Source organism: Eschrichtius robustus, chromosome 10 (genome assembly GCF_028021215.1).
Source record: "Eschrichtius robustus isolate mEscRob2 chromosome 10, mEscRob2.pri, whole genome shotgun sequence".
NCBI classification, from domain to species: domain Eukaryota; kingdom Metazoa; phylum Chordata; class Mammalia; order Artiodactyla; family Eschrichtiidae; genus Eschrichtius; species Eschrichtius robustus.
In genome coordinates this window covers 82,879,476-82,903,541 of record NC_090833.1, presented here as the reverse complement: position 1 = coordinate 82,903,541, position 24,066 = coordinate 82,879,476, and the positions used below count along the sequence as shown (strand labels likewise).

The window sequence follows — 24,066 nt, the reverse complement described above, 5'->3', positions numbered from 1 at the left end:
TTGGAATTTTTTATCAATTACAAGAAATTTTTACTGATCCTTATACAACACCTTTGGGTATGTGTACATGTATTTCTTTAAGACTATATCTGAGTCAAAGGGTGATCACGTTTCAACTTTTGATACTATTGATACTAATGTTTCTCCAAAAAAGCTGTGCTGGTTAACATTGTCATAGTATTCTAGAGGACCAATTTGCTCACCTTGAGGAAATGGGGCATTATCAAATTTAAAAATCATTGCCACATGACATTTTAAACAGTGAATAATCATAAACAGTGATCACAGTTTTTCATTAATTACATTGATGTTCACAATTACATTGTGAATACAGTTTTTCATCAGTTACAATGATGTGATTTTTAATAGTATTTTAGTGTTAATAATTGAGAGAATGCTGGGTAAATCAGTCTTTATTGTATTTTAAAATAATGGTTACATTTCTCACTTCCCCTCTGTTTTACCCACTCTCGCTGCCATCCACCACCCTGCTTCTCTCTGCTCCTCTCTGCAGCGGAACCTTGAAGGTATTATCTGTGACTCGTGGTGTCAGTTCTCCTCTCGGTCTTTCTTACACTCACTCCGTTCAGACTTTCATCTCCACTACCACTGACACTGCAATTGTCAGAATATCACAAATGACCTTCACTTTACTAAATTTAGTGGTCAATTCTCATCAAACCGGCCTTTCAGCAAATTTGATGCATGCTCTCCACTTGGTTTCCAGGCCACCACATTCTTGGTTTCCTCCTACTTAACTGGTCACTCCTCATGCTCTTTTGCTGGTTCCTGATAAGTGAACCAACAAATGATGAAGTGCCCAGGGCTCAATCTTTGGTATTCTTCTCTTCTGACTCTCAGCTTTTCCCCTTGGTCTCATCCAGCCCTATGACATTAAATACCATCTATATATAGCTTCCAGTTTTTTACCTCCAGTCCAGACGACTGTCTTGTACTCCAGTCTCATATATCCAACTGCCTATTCAACCTTCCCAATTGTATCCCTAATAGATACCTCAAACTTAATAGGTCAAAAAATGAACTTCTGCCATTTTCCCCTTAAACCAACTCAACACACACTCTTCCCTATATCAGTTGATGGCAACTCCACTGGCTCAAGACAAAATCTTGGAGTCATCCTTGACTCATCACTTTCTGTCACATTCCATATCCAATCTGTCAGGGAATCTTAATGGCTCTCCCTTCAACATAAATCCAGAATCTGGTCACTTCTCACCTTTCTCTGCTGCCAACCTTATGCCACCGTCATGTCCACCTCTCCCCCGAACCCTCTAGACTCCTGGATTAGTGCACTGGTCTCCTAAGTGGTCTCCCCACTTCTGCCCCTACCCTTCTATGATTGAGGCAAAACGCAGCAGACAGAGTGGTCTCTTTTAAATCCCAAGTTACTGCTCTGCTTCAGTGGCTCTCATCTCACCCAGAATAAGACCTAAAGTCTATCGTGGTCTACAAGGACCTACATGGTCTTGTTTCTGTCACCTCTCTGACCTCATGCCCTGCCACTCTCCCCTTGCTCCCTCTGCTCCAGCTACAATGGCCTCCTTGTTTATGGATCACACCATTTTAGCACCTTTGCGCTTGCTGTTCTGGGACATTCAGATACCTACCTGGCTCCTCGGCCACCTCTTTCAAGTTTCTGCTCAAATGTCAGCTTCTCCGTGATGCCCACCCATCATGACTTTCCTATGTAAAGTTACAAGCACCTCCCATCAAAATACACTTACACTTCCAGTCCCCCTTACCTTGCCCTATTTTCTTCTCCAGGCATACTTAATGCCTTTTAATATACTATATAATTCACTTATTCTTTTTTGCTGTTGTCAGTCTCTCCTAGTACAGTTCCTTAAGGGCAGGGATCTTTTCCTTGTTTTGTTCACTGATGGTTCCCAGGGTCCTAGAATACTGCCTGGCACATAGTAGGTACTATATAAATATTGAATGAGTGCATGAATGAAGTTTGGGTAAGAGCATGCATGTGAAAACTTTCACTTCTGAACTTTATAGAAAAAAATTGTTCTATTTTTCTATTTTAAAAATTTATAATAGAAATTTGAGAAAATAAATTTATTGATTGTAGCTTTTCTTATATCTTAAATTTCAGATGTGCTTTCTTTCTCTAAATTTTCAGCTTCAGTTGTGGAGGGTCAAAAAGGTATCATTCCTCGTGCTATCCAAGAAATATTTCAAAACATCTCTGAAAATCTTAGCATTGACTCTAAGATAAAAGTGTCTTATATAGAAGTATACAAGGAAGACCTAAGAGATCTTCTAGAATTGGAGACATCTATGAAGGATCTTCACATCAGAGAAGATGAAAAGGGAAACACAGGTAAAGTAGCCTACTTAATTGATAGTCTTCATTAGCAAATGAATATGATTTAATTCAGTTTCTGGATATTTTCCAAGGATTCTTTAAAAACAGACATAGAAACAAAATGCATTTGTTTTTGCTTTTAAATTGAATAACTTATTGATTACCAGTAGCAGTTAATGCACCCAGGTGAAAAGTAGAAGTTCAAGGTGGTTGGTAAGATGAAGTTATTAAGGTGTAATTCCAAATACAGATGACCCTTGAACAATGTGGCGGGGAGGGTGGCGATTAGGGGTGCCGACCCTCTGCGCAGTCAAAAACCCAAGTATAATTTACAGTCGTCCTTCTGTATCCATAGTACTGCCTCAGCGGATTCAACTAACCTCAGATTGCATAGTACTGTAGTATTTACTATTGAAAAAAATCCACATGTAAGTGGACCTGCACAGTTCAAACCTGTGTTGTTCAAGGATCAACTGTAATTATTTCCTATAATTGCCACCTCCCCCGCCCCTGGGCTGATCTTAAGAAAGTGTGACATAGGCTAAATTAATTTTTGTACTTTTTTTTCTCCCAGAGTTACCCTGAGGTTGGGGATGGTTTCTCCCTTTGGTGTTTTGGTGTTCATCCAAGTTGATCCAAGAACTCTCCTTTCTTCCTTTCTGATTTTTGTCCCAGCACTCCTATTGCTTCCTCTTTTTTTTTTATTTTTTAATTTAGAGTTTATGTGTTTGCTCCTTCATATTGACATTTACTCGTCCTTTGTTGTGCTTCTCAAGGTCTGACGTTCTGTGCTGTCAACCTGTTAATCTCGTTAAATATCTGTTTGTTTGGAAATGGGAGAACGTTAGAATGGGAAGGTCAAAATACAAGTATTTTAAAGAATAACACTTTCTGATTTTCTGACTTAAAAGGTAATATGTTCAACGTAGAACATTTTGAAAACATAGGAAAGTATAAGGAAGAAGGTTAAAGATCATCTTTAATCTCAGAACTCAGAAATAGCAACTTCCAATTTTGGTGTGTTTCCTTACAGATTTCTTTTTCTACACACATCTGATTAAAAAAAAAAATACACTCACAACCCCACGTATTGTATTGCATCTTATTTTTTCACTTAATATTTATATTGTAAGAATTTTCATGTCATTAAATATTTTTCAAATTTATGACTTCATGTGGTCATGTAATTTTGTCTTCTGAATATATTATAATAATCGATTTGACTAATAGTCCATTATTGGACATTTTGGTTGTTTCCAGATTTTCATGATTATTAATAACAATGACTGTTCTTAGATGTCTTCTTCTCCTAGAAAACACATTTAGTGGAACCTTCCTCCTTCCTGGAGATAAAGGATCCTGCCAAGGGAGTGATTCCCTGGGGGAATTTCCTGGCAGTTAGGAAAATAAGATGGCTCGCTCCTTCAGCAGCAGCCTGCAGGGGGCAGTAAAGCTCGCCTCTGTAGGCCCTGTCCTGGCAGCTCTGGCATTGCTGGATGTTTGAAGAAATAGGTTATTGTTTTGTTTTTTAGAAAAAAAGCATACATAGTACTTTGTGACCTTATTAGATAATTTTGTATAGTTTATCTTTTCTGGATGAAATCCAGACTGATGTTTTGAGCTTCTGTAAAATGTAATTATTGAATGTTTTTATCTTTTATTAAAAGTTACAAAAAAAATACATGTTTATTGTAAAATAGACAGTACGGAAGTATACACTATCACGCCTCATAAACTTAGTGATGGAAATACTCCACACCTGATAGCAATCCTGCAAAAATTTTGGTAGGATGTAACAGTCTTAAGACAAATTACCACATATCTTATAAAATGTCCCAATCACAACCAAAATGCATTTGTTTGACATATTTATTGAGTTTCTCTGTATCAGGTGGTAGTTGGTATCTAACCTGGATGCTGCACAATTAGCATCACCTTGGAAGCTTTTTAAGAAATACTGATTTCTGGGCCCCACTTTTCACAGATTCTGATGAATTAGTTAAAGATGGGGCATGGGAGTTGGTACTTTCCCTTTTATAAAGCTCCCAGGTGATTTTCAGCTGGGTTTGAGGACCATAGATAGTGCTAAGCTATAGCCTAACATTAGAAAACTTTTAGAAAAGTTATACTATGCTTTATGGTTAAATTGTTATATTTTATAATCACTGATAGTTTAGCACTCCCCGTTGTAGTACAGGTACATTAGAACTTTAAATGAACTGGGCTGTTAAAAAAGGTGTCATGATGGAAACAATGCAAGAAAAATGAATATTTTTTAAAGAAACAGTGACATGACAAGATCTGATTAAAGAGGGAGCTTGGTGCTGTAATTCAAGCACAGACTTGGGAGGTTTACTGCTGTGATTCAAATCCCAAATCCACCTACTCCTTTTTGAAATATTTTTGGATATAAACAAATAACACATGTAGTAAGCTTAGGTTATTTTGGGTTCTATTCTGCCGTTAAAATAGAAACTTTTTTGCCTTTTTTGAATTGCCTTGCACTCTTATATTATGTAGGGGAAACCTGTTTTTAAAATGAATAAACAACTTTATTTATATTGAAATTTTCATTTATCATTGGTTATTTACCAAAAACTTTAAACCTTAGGATGGCTTGAATATTAACGAAACTCAAAAGAAACTAATTTAATTTAATTTTAATTAATCTACTACTGATTAATTCTTTTGAGTTATATATATAATTAATCTATTATCTTTCAATCAGTATATTAGACTCTACAAATCAAAATACTGGAATAAAGAATTTCTCTTTTGTCATGTGTTTTAAAGAATTGAGTGTGATGTGTGATTCCAAAAAAAACCCACAGATTGTTTAAAACATACATATATATATATATGACATCTTTTAGAATTTAAACATCAAAATGAATGCCATCTATTGATATAGTCCTGTTAGAAGATTATCTAAAATTATTTAATGATGTTGCTGATGTTACTTTTATTTTGAAATGCTATGAATTTTTTTAAAGGGACTGTCTTAGCTGGGCAGTATAAGCAAATGATAATTGTTGTGTGGTTAATTTAACTCTACTGGATTTTTACTAAAACTTGCTGTTGCTATTTTAAGTGATTGTTGGGGCCAAGGAATGCCAGGTGGAAAGTGCAGATGAAGTGATGAGTCTCCTGGAGATGGGGAATGCAGCCAGGCATACGGGTACCACCCAAATGAACGAGCACTCCAGTAGGTCACACGCGATTTTCACAATCAGCCTTCGTCAAGTGACGAAAAGTAAAGAGGCAGCTGAAGATGGATCGTGGTATTCCCATCAGCATATTGTCTCAAAGTTCCACTTTGTGGATTTGGCTGGATCAGAAAGAGTAACCAAAACAGGGAATACTGGTGAACGGTTCAAAGAATCCATTCAAATCAACAGTGGCTTGCTGGCCTTAGGAAACGTAATAAGCGCTCTTGGGGACCCACGCAGGAAGAGTTCACATATTCCATACAGGGATGCTAAAATTACCCGGCTTCTGAAAGATTCCCTGGGAGGCAGTGCCAAGACCGTCATGATCACCTGTGTCAGCCCATCCTCCTCGGATTTTGACGAGTCCTTAAATTCTCTCAAATATGCCAACAGAGCACGCAACATTAGAAACAAACCCACCTTAAACTTCAGCCCCGAGTCAGACCGTATGGGTGAAATGGAATTTGAGATTAAGTTGCTTCGAGAAGCTTTGCAAAGCCAGCAGGCTAGTAGCAGCCAAACTAGCCAGATCCATCGGGAGGGGACTCCTGATAAAAATAGGATCCATTCTCTTGAGGAGCAAGTTGCTCAGCTACAAGGAGAATGTTTGGGTTACCAAAATTGTTTAGAGGAAGCCTTTACCTTCCTGGTGGACTTAAAAGATTCTGTCAGACTAAACCAAAATCAGCAACACAAACTGCAGGAGTGGTTTAACGTGACCCAGGAGGTCACCTCATTCAGAGGACACCAAGGCATTGGAAACCTGGAAGAAGGACCACAGCATATTACAGTTCTTCAGCTGAAGCGAGAGCTTAAGAAATGCCAGGTACTTAGACACTACCTTTGTAAGTAACTTGTTTAAAGACTAAATTTATCTGGGCAAGTAAGAGTCATTTTGGAATTTCAGAAGTTTTTTTGGAAAGGATTATATATAAAATCTCATTTGCCTTTACTCTGTTTCTTTTTCCCTTTTCCTATTGCTTTCTCCTCATAATTCATCTCTTTCTTGGCTCCTCCTCCTTTCTCCTTCAAATGTATTTTAATTTGTTGTATTTATTAAGTAGGCTCTTGTGGGACTGGTCATTAATTTAGAGGATGAAAAGAAACACACTTTCAGAACAAAATTAGGTTAAATTTTATTGAGTTTTTAATCCCTCTTTAGGTCAGTGCTTCTTGAAAGAAAAAAAGTACTTCATCCCTTGAGTTTGGTGTTTTGATTTTTTAGACAAACAAATAAATCATCATATTTGATAATATTTAAGGAATGTAGCTATGTACATGTATACATATTGTATATATGTATATTGAGTTGAAAATTACATTTTCCCACTTTTCATTTGAAAAACATTTGTTATTTAAAGATTATGTGTCACTGGGGAAATAATGGAGAATAGACATACCTAGTTCTGCTTATGTGGAGTTTGCAATCTGGTGGGCAAATGGATATTCCTCCATTTTTTTAAAAATAGGAAAACATACGTAATGACGGCTTTCTAGTTAGAAATCTTTCCTCAATATCTATTTGTATGTATTAGAAAGAAACCTCTATTACAGCAATTCTCAAACTTTTTGCTCACAAGGTTTCTTTACTTTCTTCAAATTGAGGTTCCCTAAAGAGCTTTTGTTTATGTGGGTTGTTATCTATTGATATTTACCATATTAGAATTAAAACAACAAATTTAAACTATTAATTCATTCAGCACTAACAATAATAACCCAATTACATGTTACTATAAAGAACATTTTTTCATTAAAAATAACTATTTTCCAAAACAAAAAAATTTAATAACAGTGGAATTGCTTTATATTTTTGCAAATCTCTTTTCATGTCTGATTTAATAGAAGACAGGTGGATTTTCATATCTGTCAGCATGCAATTTGTTGCAATATGTTGTTTTAGTTGAAGTATATGAAGAAAATCCAGCCTCATCTAGATTTGTAGTTGGAAGAGAGGAATATTTTAATGACTTTTTCAGATAATTGTGGATATTGTTTCACATTACATCAAAACTCAACAAGCGGAAATTTCCTAAAGTTTACCTGCAATGTGGGATTTGAAACCATTTTGTTACATTAACATTCACTGATTTTTATCTTGTACTTTGAATGGATATTTTATCCACACATGATTTTGAATCAACATGCATTGGACACTTGAAAAATATTTGTTTACTAAGTTATGCAGATCTTTCAATGCTGACACATTTCACTATACAGTATCAAAAAAAAATCACATTCCTTAATATCACCACTGACCTCACCTGCAAAGTCTTTAATTACTGAAAGCTGTCAAGTTTACAGTAGCAGAAGTGTTTTCCAAAATTCTAATTTTTGCATGAAACTTGAATTTTATCATTTGCAACAAATACTATTAGTTGTTTTCCTTGAAATGATGGTTCTGTCACACATACAAGTGTGAATAGTTTGTCTGTTGTTCTTTAGAGTAAAAATAGCACCCTATGAAAAATGTGGCTAGTTCAGCTTGCAACTCAAACAATTGCACAAGATTTTTTGCCCCAGATAACTATCACCCTTCAGTATACAGCAGAACTACTTTATGCATACCTCCTATTTGACACATAGAATACTAAAAAAGTACTCGTGTTGAGATTTAATAAAATCATGTTTATTTCTTCATCAAGATATTCTTAAGTGAAACTGACATTTGTTGGTTTGTTTGTATTGTTAGTGCACAGCAGTGAAGAATACAGTGACTACCACTACAGTTTGGTGACACTTTCTTTATTCATACTAGGAGCCAGCAGTTTTACATATCATTGTTTTTGCACCCTCAGTACAAATGACAACATGGTGAAAAAGGCAAATATCATTTTAGTATAACTAGGAAAATGGTTTTAACCTCATGGATACCCTGAAAGGATCTAAGGTTAATGCTAAAAGATTCACTACTGAATACACTATGAGAACTGCTGCTCTTTTACAAAGCTTTGATCTTTAAATATAAGCATATAAAGTACTACTTTTAAAATCATGGATTTTTTTTTTTTTTAAGGCAGTAACTCTGCTCTGCCTTTTTCTTAAATAGAGCAGGCCTGGCCCTTCCTCTTTGGTGTAAGAAACTGGCAGAACATTAAGTACAGGTAATAGGAAGCTTGAACTTTGTGGTACACTATAGGAGTTGGTGGTAGAAAGCATGCTTCTAAGATGACTGATTTTGGAAGCCCACAAAACCCATCTGCTTGCGGGTGAGATGGGTAGTAACCTCCTCTCTCCATCTGTTGGAAACTCTAAATTTAAACTTGCTCTAGATTATGTACTCTAGATTATGATATCCCAAAGATATTAACAGTCTTGAAAAATGGTACCATGATCAGATTGTTTTGGGAAATGCTAGATTGCAAAAAACAAACAGGTTTCTTAATCCAAAGACTTCCCAGAACTTTGAAAAGTACAGATGTATATTATGAGTCTCCAGGTGAGAGATATAGCATTCAGTGTTTCCCAATTTAAAAAAATTGATTCCCTTTTTTGGTCTGCAATCTTCTAGGCGTAGTAATCTATGGATACCACTGAACAGCAAATAGACAAATGATTGGTGTCATTCCTTACCCCATATGTCTCTTTAAAAAATTGTTTTTTAAACTTCATTTTCTGTTCTTTTTTTTCTGTGAGAGAATATAGTAGTTAAGAACATGGGTAACAAACTTCCAAGGTTTGAATCCCAGCTCCTCTGTTTACTAGCTTTCTGACCTTGGACAAATACTTAACCCCTCTGTGCTTCAGTTTCCCTACCTGTAAAATGGAAACACTAATAATAAGCTCTGTTTAGGGTTGCTTTGAAAGCTATTAGAGCATTATTAGTTCCCATAAAGTGATGAGAAAGATGCCTGAGCTATAGTAAGGCTTAATACACATTAGCCTATTATGATCTCCTCTCATTTATTCTTCATCTACCTGGGCCTAGGTTATACATCTGTGGCAGCTAAGGGATTGGACTCAGTCGTTGTAGGTAGGGCCACGTGCCAGGGGTTCTGTGAAGGCAGCTCGTCCCCTCATAAATACCTCTTAAGGCTCTTTGTTACTTTTTTATTCCATAATTTGAACACAAGAACAGTATGTGAACACGAATATACTCAACAGATAAACACTTTTAAATAAATAATAAACAATAAAACTGTAGTTTATAAAGTATATGTAAAAATATTTAAATATGCAGCACTGGGAGAGCAGTTACATTTTAAGCTTCTCGGATGGGCAATTAATTGCCCATAGCAGAGGGTATTAACTAATGAGAATTATAGTTATATTTTATTTTAAAAAGAGAAAAGTCATAAAGGTCATATAAATATATAGGGTTATAAGGACCATCAGGGTCATGCGTCCCCTCCTTATTTGGTCATTCAAAGATCCCAAGCAGAGAAAAGAGGGGACTTGCCCGAGTCCCAAGGGAAGGCTGTAGCAAATTCAAGGCTGGCCTCAGTCCGTGGGTTCCCAGTTCAGAGGCCCATCCACCTCCACGCCACCACCTGAGGGGTCACGCACATGCTCTGGTTTTGTGAATTAAATCTTGTTTGTAAAGAGAGCACCATTTTGTAAATAGCTACTCATTCTTCTCTTTTCCTGTGGCTTAGCGGAAAGAGCATAGGCTTTGGATCTAGAAAGGCCCTGGAGCTGACTGTCAGGAATTTGGTTTATCCAGTGTGTTGTCTTGGGAAGAGGTGTTAACTCACTGAGCTTTAGTTTCTTCATGAAAAAGGAATCATGTCTATTCAGTGAGATGTTTTGAAAATGCCAAGTTACAATCTAGCATAAAGTAGACCCTTGACCAATGTTAATTTTCTGTTTATTTAGTTCAAAATTTGTTTTAAAAGTATTATTTGCATATCCCGAGTTTATTTGGAGACAGGCAAACTAAGAAAACTATATGTTTAACCATATTTCCAGACATCTTCAAAATATATCTCTTTTTAGTGAAAGGGTGCAAAATTAGCAAACGTTCTTTATTTAAACATCCAAATGCATTGTTATACTCTATAGGCCAGTTTGGGAAATGTGACCTCTCTGATTTTTAAAAACCCACATTAAAATCTCATGGCAATTCTAGAAAACTTATAAAAATCTCATTGAATGTACTCTAGAACTTGAATAACTGGCTTCAATCTTAAAATGCAGGAAATAAAAATAAGGAAAATCTTCCTATCTTTGTGGTGATTAATTCTTACATTATAGCGGTAATAGGTCCTCTCAGCTGTTTCGGCCTTTCTTATAAAGAAACCAGAAACAAAGGATAAGACAATTTTAAGAGACATCTTCAAGGTGTCATTAAACCACAGTTTTTGTGGTATTATGTGGGCTCTCTCGAGTATTTTCCACATTGAATCTCTCTTGTGCTTTCTTTCCCTCCTCCCAGTGTGCTCTTGCTGCTGATGAAGTAGTATTTAATCAGAAGGACCTGGAAGTGAAGGAACTAAAGAATCAAATGCAAATGATGATGCAGGAAAACAAAGGACATGTTATATCTTTGAAAGAAGCGCAGAAAGTGAATAGGTTGCAGGTAGAGTTTTTTAATGTACCTTGCTCTGTATATTTCATTGGAATAGTACATGACTAAATAAAATAGCATTGTAAATGATAAGTGGGAATGTTTGCAAAAATAGGTTTCAGATGAAGAGTTCTGAACACAAGCACCTGAAAGAGTTATTACAGTTTTCCTCCTAAATTGGTGTGAAGGGAAAACATTTTTATTGTTAGCTTGACTTGTATTTCAAAAATACAAAGCCTTATACCCAGGAGCTTAATTTGCAAATCATGTTATGGTTATCCTTTCTTTATACTTTCCCTTCCGTTGTTTGCCAAGTAATAGGCAATGTGATATTGTCAAGCGTTGGAAGGTAAACACATAATTTAAACTTTTTGATTTGTTAGATTATCGTTTTATACTCCATCAGTGATTTGCTCTTTAATTTTGGCTAAATCTTTCAATTTCTCTATCTTAGCTTTTCTGTATTAACATGGGTGTGCCTGCAGAGTAACATGGTATGTCCCTAAATATTATACTCCCTGGCTATGAACTCTACCACCCCCCAAACAGTTAATTTCATTTAAAGCCTTCAGCTTCCTATCAAGGAGTAACTACTGCCCTGAGTAATGATCTGATTCAGGACAAATTAGACTTTGATTTTGACATTATTTTTGTTTTCTTTTTTAATCCTTCTAATTCTGTAATAATTTTAAAACATAAAACATATATAAAATAAAATGTGTTGTTCAGTGATTTATGACAAAGAGAACAGCTGGGTAACCACCACCAGTTCGGGAAATAGCACACTGCCAGCCCCTCGGAAGCCCTTAGTCTCTCCTCCTCGGAGAGAGCTGCTCTCCTAATTTTCATAATGATAATTTCCTTGCTTTGCTTTGTGGTTTTACTATGTATCCTTGAACACTACAGTTTAGTTTTTGTAATTTTTATAAATTTAATCATTCAATATATATTCTTTAGTATCTGGTTGCTTTTATTGAACATTTTATCTGTTCTGATTCATCCACGTTGTTGTGTGTAGCTGTAGCTTGATTAGTTTATAGCTGTACAGGATTTCATTGTATGAATATACCACAATTTATTTTTCTGTTCTACTGTTGATAGACATTTTTTTCTATGAATTTTCTTAAACATGTCTCCTGGTGCACACGCACACACATTTCTTTTGGATTTGTGCCTAGGAGTTGAATTGCTAGGTCATAGGGTAGGCGAATCTTCAACTTTAGTAAATGATGCCAAACTTGTTTTCCAGTTTAAACTTGCACCAGCACTGTATGAGCAATCCTGCTGCTCCACTTGCTTGCCAGCATTTGTTGTAAATTTTTAAATCTTAGGCAATCTGGTAGGTATGTAATATTATTTTATTGTGGTTTTAATTTGCACTTCCCCGATGACTAGTGAAGTTGAGCACTTCTTCATGTTTTTTTGCTATTTGGATACCTTCTTTTGTGAAATGCTCATTCAAGTTTCTTGCTTGCTTTCCTATTGGACTGAGTCTTTCTATATTATCTTCTAGGAGCTTTATTCTTTTGCCTTTTACATTTTGCTGTACAGTTCTCCTGAAATTGATTTTTGTGTATGGGGTAAAGTAAAGGTCAAATTTCAGTTTTTTTCCATATAGATATCCATTTGTTCCAGCGTCACTTTTTGAAAAGGCCATCTTTTCACCACTGTTCTGAGTGCTGTCTTTGTCGTAAGTCAAGGTTCATTCATGCATGCATCTATTGTATATTTCTGGGACTTCTGTTGTATCCCATTGGTTTTTCTGTCTTTGGACCAATGTCATATTTCTTATTTATTGCAGGTTCCTAATAAGTCTAGATATTCTGTAGAGCAAGGCCTCTGCTCTGTTTCCCTCCTCCCCAAGAATGTCTTGGTTGCTCCATATAAATTTTAGAATCAGCTTTTCAAGGACCACAAAAACAAAACAAAACAAAACAAAAAACTTTTTTGTGATTTTGGCTGGGATTGCATTAAATCTATAAGATACATTTGGAAAGAGTTAACATCTTTTGATCATGAGTCTTTTCACTAACCCATGAACATGGTATATTCCTCCATTTACTCATGCTTTCTTTGGTTTTTCTCAATAATGACTCTTTTGTGTGTATGTAGAAGTATTGCACATCTTTTGTTAGGTTCATTCCCAGGTACTTAATTTTTTTATGTGATTATAAATGGAATCTTTTCAGATTTTCATTTTCTTAATTGTTTGTTGGTATGTGTAACTGTATTGATTTGTTTATGTTGATGGCTTATACCCAGCAACCTGATTGAATTCATTTTTTAATTCTGATATTTTATGTAAATTCTTTATGATTTTCATTTATAATTATGTCATCTGCAAATGATGACATTTTTATTTCTTCCTTTATGATCCTTATACTTTTTTTTTTTTTTAACTTTACTTCATTGACTGACATCTTTAATACAGTGTTGAATACAAGTGTTGATACCAAGCATCCTTGTCTTGTTTCCAACTGCAGAGGAAAAGCTTTCACTGTTTCAATATTAAGTATCATGTTTGCCGTAGATTTTTTTTTTTTTTTTTTATACTTTTTGGCTGCATTGTGCGGTACGCGGAACTTCCCCGACCAGGATCAACCCGTGCCCCCTGCAGTGGAAGTGTGGAGTCTTAACTGCTGAACCACCAGGGAAGTCCCGATATATATATTTTTTAATTTATCCTTTATCAAACCAAGGAAAATTTCTTTGCTGAGAATTTTTATTATGAATGGATATTAAATTTTATCAAATGATTTTTCTTTATCATGATTTCCTCCCTTTATTCTGTTAATGTGGTGAATTATATTGATTTTTCTAATTTTTAAACCAATCTTATATTCCTGGAATAAACCTTTCTTTGGGTCATGATGTATTGTGTTGGGGGTCCCCAAGACCACCCTCAGGTTGGATGATGCACTAGGAGGACTCAGCATATAGTTGTGCTCATGGCTAAGATTTATTACTGTGAAAGGAGAGCAAAGGGAACAGGGACATAGAGTGAAGTCCCGGAGAAACCAGGCACAAGCTTCCAAGAGTTGTCTCCCGGTGGAGTCACCCACGTGTACTTAATTCCCCCAGCAAAGACTGTGACAACTCACGTGAAATGTTGTCTACCAAGGAAACTCAGTAGAGACTCAGGTTTTATTGAGGGCTGGTAATGAAGGCATTCTCTGCCCAGCATGTACCAAAATTCCAGACTACCAGAAGGAAAGCAGGTGTTCAACATAAACCACCTTGTCTGTACAAACACTTTGAGCACAGTGAGCCACTCTTACCAGTTAGGGTGTTGGGAACCCTCTTAAGATCCAAGTTCCCAGACGCCAGCCAATGGACAACCTCTTAAGCAGGTCTTTCAAAGGATAGCAGTCAGGTCTGCTGTGTTAACTGTTTTCTACAAGTGTCCTTGATTTGGTTTGTGATTATTTTGTTTAGGATTTTAGCATCTCTATTCATGTGTGAGATTAGCCTATATTTTCCTTTCTCAAAATATTCTTGTTAGATATTGTAACAAATTAGGTTAGCCTAATAATATAGGTTAGGTAGCATTCCTTCTCTTTCTATACTTTGGAAGAGTGTGTGAAAAATTAGTGTTATTTCTTCCTTAAGTGTTTGGTTGAATTCACCTGAAAAACATTTGGGACTGGAACATTTCTTTGTGGAATGTTTTATTATGAATTCAGTCATATTTTCTTTTTGCCCCCCTTTTGATAAGGTGTATATTTGTCTAAGAATCTGACAACTGTGTCTAAGTTTTCATATTTATTGGCATAAGTTTGTAATAGTCTCTTATCTCTTTAATGTTTTTAGACGTGTGATGATATCCCCCTTTTCATTCCTGGTTATTTGTGCCTTCTCTCTTTTTTTTTTTTCCTTGATCAGCTTCACCAGGGGTTTATCAGTTTTATTAGTCTCTTCAGAGAAGAAATTCTTGACTTTGTTGATCTTCTCTAGTATATGTTTATTTATTATTTAATTAATTTCTACCCTTATCTTTATTATTTAATTTTTTCTGCTTTTTTGGGGGATAGGATCCTATGCTATCTTTCTAAATTCTTTAGATGGATGCTTAGTTCCATTGATTTTTAGCCTTTCTATGTATTTTTAGCCTTCTATAATATATGCATTTAAATTTATATGTTTCCTCCTAAGCTTATTTTTACCTGCATTCCACATTTGCCTCAAAATATTTCCTAATTTTTATTGTGACTTTTTTCTTTTTTTTTTTTTTTAAATTTTTATTTATTTATTTATTTATTTATGGCTGTGTTGGGTCTTCGTTTCTGCGCGAGGGCTTTCTCCAGTTGTGGCAAGCGGGGGCCACTCTTCATCGCGGTGCGCGGGCCTCCCACCATCGCAGCCTCTCCCGTTGCGGAGCACAGGCTCCAGACGCGCAGGCTCAGCAGTTGTGGCGCACGGGCCCAGCCGCTCCGCGGCACGCGGGATCCTCCCAGACCAGGGCTCGAACCCGTGTCCCCTGCATTGGCAGGCAGACTCTCAACCACTGCGCCACCAGGGAAGCCCCGTGACTTTTTTCTTTGACCTATGGGTTATATAGTTATTTTATTTCCAACACGTGGAGGATTTCTTTTTATTAAGTTTTAGCTTAGTTGCATTTAGTAATTTTTAGCTTAATTGTATGATTTCAGTTCTTTGTGTTGAAACTTGCTTTATGGCTTAGCATAAGGCCAGTTTTTGTAGATACTACAGAAGTGTTTGAAAAGAATGTGTATTCTGCAATCATTGGGTTCTCTTAATCCTGTTTATCCTGTTATTCAAATCTATATTTTTACTCACTTTTTTGGGGTCTTTTTGTCATATCAATGATTTAGAGTGATGTTAAAATCTCCCACTATAATTTTGGATTTGTCTTGAGAATAGTGACCATTTTTGCATTATATATATTTAAGCTCGGTTATTAAGTACATAGAAATGTAGAATTGTTACATCATCCTGGTGAATTGACCTTTTTTTTTAATCACTTTTTATTTCATTTTATCTCTTCTAATGTTTTTTGCCTTAAAGTCTATTTTATATTAATATAGCTATACCAGCTTTCTTTTGATTAATATTTACATGGTAAATATTTTTCCATCTTCTTTTTAATCTTTCTATGTCTATTTTAGTTGTGTTTCTTGTAATTAGCAGGTTAGATAATTTTACAATTCTTTCTGACAGTCCTTATCCTTTAATTGGATTACTTAGTTCATTTCTGAATTTAACATAATTACTATTACATTCTGGTTATAATCCCACCATTGTGATTTTTACTTATCCTATCTGCTCTATGTTCCTTTTTCTCTCCTTCTTACCTTCTTTTGGATTAATTGTGTATTTTTAAATTTACTTCATTACCTTAGAAGTTGTACTTTCACTTTTTTTAGTGGTTATTCTGGAGAGTATACCATGCACCCTTGACTTAGTACAGTCTAATATTAATTGGTATTTTTACCCTTTTCCTAGAGAGTATAAGGACTCCATTTAATATTCCCCGTCAACTTATATGCTATTGATATTTTATATTTTAATTATCTGAATACATGACTTTTAAAATAAAGTTACATTTTATAGCTCAGCATTAACACAGTGAAAGTTTAGGTTTTTTTTTTTCTCCTATTTAAACATTTTAATACATGTGAAATATTAAGATGAATGACATTTCTTGTTTACATAATTTTGTGCTTATAAAACAAGATTGATGTTAGAGCTTTCTAGATTGGATATACTTCAAAATTTTTCTTTAGAGGATATGTAAGAAGCTAAACCACACACGGTGTCTCTCTCCCCCCCCCCAACCCCATAATTTGTTCTGCCTTTGATTTCCAAGTTCTTTCTCCCACGACTCTCAATTGCCTATCTTCTATCTCTTTGTGTTTCTGGCTTTATTTTTCACTGAGTAAAGGCTTTCACTTCACTGCACCTGTTACCACTTTCTGTCCCCTTTGCTGTCATCTCAGCTATTTGCAATTTTCTACACTTTTCAACTTTCTAGTCTCTTGTTACTTCTTGGATTTCACTCTGAAGGTTCAAACTTTTATAAAGATCAGCTAATCATAGTGCTTCAGGTTGGCAAGCTAACCAATCACAGTGTGTGGGGCACTGTCTTGCACACTCTTTAGGCTGTATTTATTGGTGCTTACTATTCAAAAGTTTTTACCACTCAGGACAATCCTAAATTCTTGTGAACACCAGAAGGCTAGTCTTTGGTTTTTTGTTTTTTGGGTTTTTTTTTTTTTTTAGAAAAAACAATTTTTTTTTTTTTTTGGCTGCACCACGCACCCTGCAGGATCTTAGTTCCCCGACCAGGGATGGAACCTGCGCCCCCTGCTGTGGAAGTGCGGAGTCTTAACCACTGGACCGCCAGGGAAGTCCCAGAAGGCTAGTCTTTGGATAAATGAGGTTTTACTGTTTTGTTAAGGTAGTTGTAATTTTGGTCGATGTACAGTTATTTTTAATCATTACACACATACTGAGGTTCTCTGTTTTTAAAATTCTTATCTCTCTTCTACAAAGAATGAAAAAATAATAGAACAACAACTTCTTGTGGATCAACTGAGTGAAGAACTAACAAAACTTAACCTGTCAGTGACTTCGTCAGTTAAGGAAACTTGTGGAGACGGGCCAGATGCCAGGATACCTGAAAAGAGACCATATACTGTACCATTTGATACCCGTTTGGGGCATTATATTTATATTCCAGCAAGATCAGATTCCAGGAAGGTAAAGTCTAAGCATTAATTTCTTTCTTATTATGAGATTTAAAAAATATTGTATATAATATATCACAGTGTATTTGTATAGTCTTAGCAGGGTTTTTTTCCATTTGGTTTCACACACTTTTGTTTATACTCTTCTTTTTTGTTTGTTATGTATATTCTTTTTTAAATCATTCTTCTTTTTAATAAAAAAATTAATAGGTAGGAGAATGTATAGATATATTTGGAAGGAATAGTTGAAGATAATGCTTACATTTATCAAGGAGAAAAAAGCTACCCTTTGCCATTGTATTTTTAGACATGACTAAGTCTGATATCTTCATGAATTTTTTCTATCTTTAATTGTACCAAGTTGATGAGGTTGGAGGTATTTATTTTGACTTAATTGGTCTGTCTAATTATTTTCAAAATGACATTTATGTGTTATTCAGTCTTGCCAAGTCTGACATAATCAAGACTATATAAAAGTGAGAATGAAGTTTCATCTTAATTTTTATTTATTTATAAAAATATGTGTGTGGGTGGTAAATATGTGCACACACTGATTTCTCTTGAAAAATCAAGGAATCTCCACCATGGAAAAGACTAATTAGCAGATTCATGAATTTTGGTTTCCATTTATTAATTTTAGGACTGGAAATGATTTGTTTGAGATCTATACATTGGTTACAGTCAAAGGGATAAGAAATATGAGAGGTGTCATAGACTTTGCAGTCAGGCTGGCTTGGGTGTGAATACCATCTCTACGGTGTAGGCCTGGATGGATGACTAAAACCGTGTGAACCCCAGGCTCCTTATCTGTCAGAATGGGGGACCTGTGGGAGTGTATGGAGGATTTACATGAGATGGTGACTCCAGAAGTGCCTGGCACACTGCATCCTAACACATGTACATGGGGTGCCTCTACTGTGTCCCAGGCTCCATGCCTCAGAGCGAGTGGGAGAGATGCTACTGTTACCTCTATAGTTTTCAATTTTGAGTGGTTGGATTTAAAATTTAAACCATCGTTACTATTAATTTCAGTTAAACTTTTTAGAGTTATTGACATTTTCTTCTTGGTTGAATACATGATAAATTTTCATAGAACATTTGAGAAGAAAGATAAGATCTTTGTAGGATTCAAATTGGATATCTATTAATTCAACTTAATTATATATCAAGTCTTCTATATTAAAAAAAATTTTTTTTTACTATTGGCTAGTAATGTGAAAGAATTTCCTGTTTCTGTTCATTCTTTGTTTTTTTAAAAAAAATTTTTTTTGGCTACGTTGGGTCTTCATTGCTGCATGTGGGCTTTCTCTAGTTGCGGCGAGTGGGGGCTACTCTTCGTTGCAGTGCGCGGGCTTCTCATTGAAGTGGCTTCTCTTGTTGTGGAGCACGGGCTCCAGGCGCACGGGCTTCAGTAGTTGTGGCATGTGGGCTCAGTAGTTGTGGCTCGTGGGCTCTAGAGCGCAGGCTGTGTAGTTGTGGCGCACGGGCTTAGTTGCTCCGCGGCATGTGGGATCTTCCCTGACTAGGGCTCAAACCTGTGTTCCCTGCATTGGCAGGCAGATTCTTAACTACTGCGCCAACAGGGAAGTCCCTCTGTTCATTCTTTTATTTTATAATAATAACAACATTTTTTTCTGATTATAAAAGTTAGACATATTTATTATCTCTCTCAGTCTCTGTTTCTTTCTCTTTTTGCTAGACGTTCACACACACGCACACACACACATTCTTTGAGGAGACAGAGCTCCATGGTCTCTTGAGAAGGGGTTAGGCCCCTCTGTTCCTTTTTTTTTCTAAGATTTTTTTAAAAAAATAAATTTATTTATTTATTTATGGCTGTGTTGGGTCTTCGTTGCTGTGCACGGGCTTTCTCTAGTTGCAGTGAGCGGGGGCTACTGTTCGTTGCAGTGCACGGGCTTCTCATTGCAGTGGCTTCTCTTGTTGCGGAACACGGGCTCTAGGTGTGCAGGCTTTCATAGCTGTGGCACGTGGGCTCAGTAGTTGTGGCTCCTGGGCTCTAGAGTGCAGGCTCAGCAGTTGTGGCACACGGGTTTAGTTGCTCCGCGGCATGTGAGATCTTCCCAGACCAGGGCTCAAACCCATGTCCCCTGCACTGGCAGGTGGATTCTTAACCACTGTGCCACTAGGGAGGTCCCTAGGCCCCTCTGTTCTTATCTCTAGTTGTTTGCTTAGACCTGAAACAGCCATGACTGGAATAAAGACTAACACAGTTATTGTTTCAAATTAGCAAATTATTATTTTTTTAATTTTAATTAGTTTCATTGCCCCCTTTCACTTTCAAGGGTTTTGGTTTGGAAAACATATTGTGTGGTTACCATAGCTTAGGAGAGGGCAGATACACTATAAGACTTGTAGCTCCTCTGTGGTTACAGGTAATCTCAAAGTTCCCTTATGACCAAGTGGGATTAAGATGTAACAGAAAGAAAGAACCAGTGAGTTTGCCAAAAGATTGCTGTGACATGGAAGGAAAAGACCCAACCAGAGAGACTCTGCATTATGTTGAGGAATGGCAACACTTACTCCCAGTGCTGTTTCCTTTACCATGGATGGACATATATTCAAATTAGCAAATTCTTAGTTTTGTTTTTAAAATTTTCCTTCTACCCCAAAAGAACCCTTCTAGCCACTAAAAGAAGGGGAAAAGGGAGAAAATGCAAAGGTAATATGATCAGCAGTTTTGAGAGTTCTCTTGCTCCTATTGTGTGTCCAGGAATCCTGGCCCCCACTCTTGCTTGGACTGGTTACTACAGCAGACATGAAGGCTTGCATGGAAAGACACAAAGCCTGCCAAGCCTTGTTCAAGTCCTGTTTCCTGTTCCATTGTTCTAGAGTGAGCGGAACGTTTCATATTAAATACCAAAACTAGTTAAATTAAGCTAAAGAAGACGTCTGAAATGTCATTTCATTTTTTCACCACTTCATTTTTTCCTGGATTTCTGTCTCCTTGGCAGAAGTTGAGCTAATATTTTCCAGCTCTAATATTTTCTTTTAGAATTTAGCTCAAATATTTTCTTGAAGTAAAAATAGTCTGACAGGGAAATATTTCCTTGACTTAAAATACTTTCAAAGGAAAAGGGGAACAATGGCTTAATTAGTTTTTAAATTGATTGCGTAAAGAGTTTGATTTTCTTATATGCTTGTTTATACATATTGGAGGGAAAGAGTGAAAAGATCTTATTTATTTTAAAGGTATATTATATGTATATAAAACATATATATATACTTTTGTAGCTAGCTTTTGTCACTTAATGTATCACAAATGCTTGACAGTCATTAAATATTCTATATCATGATTTTGACAGGTAATAATATTTTATCCTAAGGACATACCATTGTATACTTTTTCCTATTGTTGCACATTTAAGTTGTTTGCAACCATCTCTTAATCTAAAAAGTTTAATTACAAAGTGGAATTTTAGGATTTATCTACTTATGTAGAAATCCTAAAGAAATTGCCCCTCACAACTAAATAGTATGATTTACCAAATTATTAGGAAAAACGAGAAAGAAACTCATTTGTCTCAACAGATACCAGAAACTCATCTAATGTAAACTCATGTAAAATTGAATCTAGATTTAAATTTAAGGAAAAAAATGTAACAGAGGTTTCTATTTTCTTAACGTGGTAAATATGATATAATTAAAGCCAAACGCCAGTGTTATATCAGTACATACCAAAAAGGCACTTTGGAAGGAAAAAATTACAAAGTGGTACCAGTCTTTACTTAGGTTTAAAATAATACCACACATGCTGATGATGCTACCATTTTTCATGGATTATAAGACTCACATTTTTTTTTCACTTTATCATCTTTGGTGGTAGGATATGTTTTACAATTGATGGTATGTCATAGATGATAGCTTTTTTCTTTCTTGCTGGTATAAAAATAATGGTGTGTCTTACAGTTGATGACATTTTAGATTTGATAAAATATTGTATTATGAAAAGGAAATTAAAGCAATAGGTAAATAATATCACTTTCAGTACTTGACATAGTTGTATAGTAAGAAAACCAACAAAAATGTTCTTAAGGGATTTTTTTTTTCTTTCTTTTTTTTCTTTTGGCTGCCTCGAGTCTTAGTTGTGGCACGCGGGATCTTTTTTTTTCATTGCGGTGCGTGGGCTCCTCGTTGCAGCACACAGGCTTCTCTCTAGTTGTGGCATGAGGGTTTTTCTCTCTCTAGTTGTGGTGCACGGGCTCCAGGGTGCATGGGCTCTGTAGTTTGTGGCATGTGGGCTCTCTCGTTGAGGTGCGAGAGCTCCGTAGTTGTGGCATGCGGGCTTAGTTGCCCTGTGGCACGTGGGATCTTAGTTCCCTGACCAGGGATCGAACCCGCGTCCCCTGCATTGGAAGGTGGATTCTTTACTACTGGATCACCGGGGAAGTCCCAAGGGATATATTTTTTAAACCTTCTGGAATCTCCAAACTCACAAAAGTGGAAATATCTGTAAAATCTTTTCTGTTTTTCCTGAATGAATTACATTTTTATTGAGTCACAAAATTCTTATGCATTAAATCCCATACACTGAAGTCAACAGCCTTTTCAGTTTTCATTAAGATTTTATCTTTTACACAAAGGCCATTTTTTTCTCACAAAATAATTAATTAGTTTTGCTTTTTAATCACTTCTTTGCATAGGTTGTTGCTCATGGTGAAGCAGAGCTGTGTGAGATGTGTCTGCTGAGCTTTGACCAGGTTCCCTTGCCAGCCCAGCACTCATTCCTGCAAAACATACCAACTTCACAGTAGCAAAATGACAAATTACATCTTATGAACCTTTATGGAACTCTCAAATTCAACTATAAAATTAAATATGTGAAAGCCACAATCTGTGGTAAATGAGTTGCAACACATCTCATGAAACAAAATCAAATGCATCACTAGTGAGATCTTATTGTATGATGATTGAGAATATTACGCTCAGGTCTGGGTACAACACCTAAGTCAAATTAGATTATTTTTGGAGAACAACCAAGTTGCTGAAGGACCTTGGAGAAAATCTGAAGTAACTCTAGATTTAGTCTGATTCAGAGGAGACATGATAACTGCTTTCAAATATTTGAAGGCTTCATTACTGTTAGACTTTGTCTCTAGAACTAGGACCAATGAGAAGCAGTGCTAAGGCAATATAAAGAGGGATTTATTAGTGAGAACTGTCAAAGTAATATGAGAGGTCTCAGGGCTTGTGCAGGTCCCCACAGTGAATTTGTTTAAGCAGAGGTTAAATGATAATTTGCAGTATTACAGAGGAGAGTCAAGCATGGGATGAGTTGAACTCTAATCTTTAAAGTTCTGTCCAGTCCTGTTGCTGTGTAATTCTTGGAAAAAATGACTAGAATAAAAAAATTGCCTTCTAGTTGGATACACTTCAGTTATCTGAATTATCACTCAGCTTACTGAGTACTTACATTGTGATCAGTGTTGCTTGGGGTATGGTTGAAAATGCAAAAATATTCTTTGTTGGGAGCAGGGAGTGCAGAAGCAACTGAAAGAAGCAGGACCCAACACTTAGTTAGGAAGGGGCCAGATTATAGAAGGCTTGGTGAGCCAGAAGGGGCTAAGAACCATTCTTTTGGGTGGAATGACTGTTAAGGAATTAATTTACTGAATGTTACTCATTGTGGCAGAACCCATTTGGTGTTCATTATTAAGCTGGGTCATTTGCTTTTCTTTGTAAAAAGAAAATTTTAAAGCAAGTTACAATCCCAGAGAACAAAGTTTGATTCTGAACAAAAAGTTTTATTTGCTCCTGAAATAAAGCCCTCCTCCCAGCCCCCAACCCCACCCCCAACAAAGAGAAACCTTGAATCCTGTTGGTTATGGTGCAGACGGCCATGCTAGGTACAATGTGCTTGTTAGATAAATACTTCTTGAGTTGGTTCTTCTGTAAATAATCTCCGTACCCCAGCATTGGGAGGCCACCTAGAAAACTTTACCCCCCATCCATCATGGTGCTGATGTGACGGATGGTCTTATTAGGTGACCAACAGTGGAGGCACAAAAATCAAGTATCAAGGAATATCCAGTATCAGGTTGGCTTTCCTGGGAGGCGGTGTGTAAAGGACCTACGTCAATTGAATCTTCACACCATGTGATATACACATTCTACTGTATGTAGTAATTTTTTTTTTTTTCGAAGACTTTTTTTTTTTTTTTTTTTTTTTTTTTATGGCTGTGTTGGGTCTTCGTTTCTGTGCGAGGGCCTTCTCCATTTGTGGCAAGCGGGGGCCACTCTTCATCGCGGTGCGCGGGCCTCTCACTATCGCGGCCTCTCTTGTTGCGGAGCACA

General features: G+C 36.2%; 1 protein-coding gene across 4 annotated transcripts in view; it reads left to right on the top strand.

The window, feature by feature from the left end:
- KIF27 (kinesin family member 27) overlaps nt 1-24,066 on the top strand; it is a 94,723-nt gene that overhangs the window by 10,734 nt on the left and 59,923 nt on the right. For 3 of the 4 annotated variants that reach the window (XM_068553478.1, XM_068553480.1, XM_068553477.1), the window contains exons 3-6: nt 2,150-2,350; nt 5,427-6,370; nt 10,916-11,059; nt 17,561-17,767. In XM_068553478.1, the coding sequence (XP_068409579.1) occupies nt 2,150-2,350; nt 5,427-6,370; nt 10,916-11,059; nt 17,561-17,767 (1,496 nt within the window). The remainder of the gene's footprint in view (nt 1-2,149; nt 2,351-5,426; nt 6,371-10,915; nt 11,060-17,560; nt 17,768-24,066) is intronic. The other variant, XM_068553479.1, reaches the window with a different exon arrangement.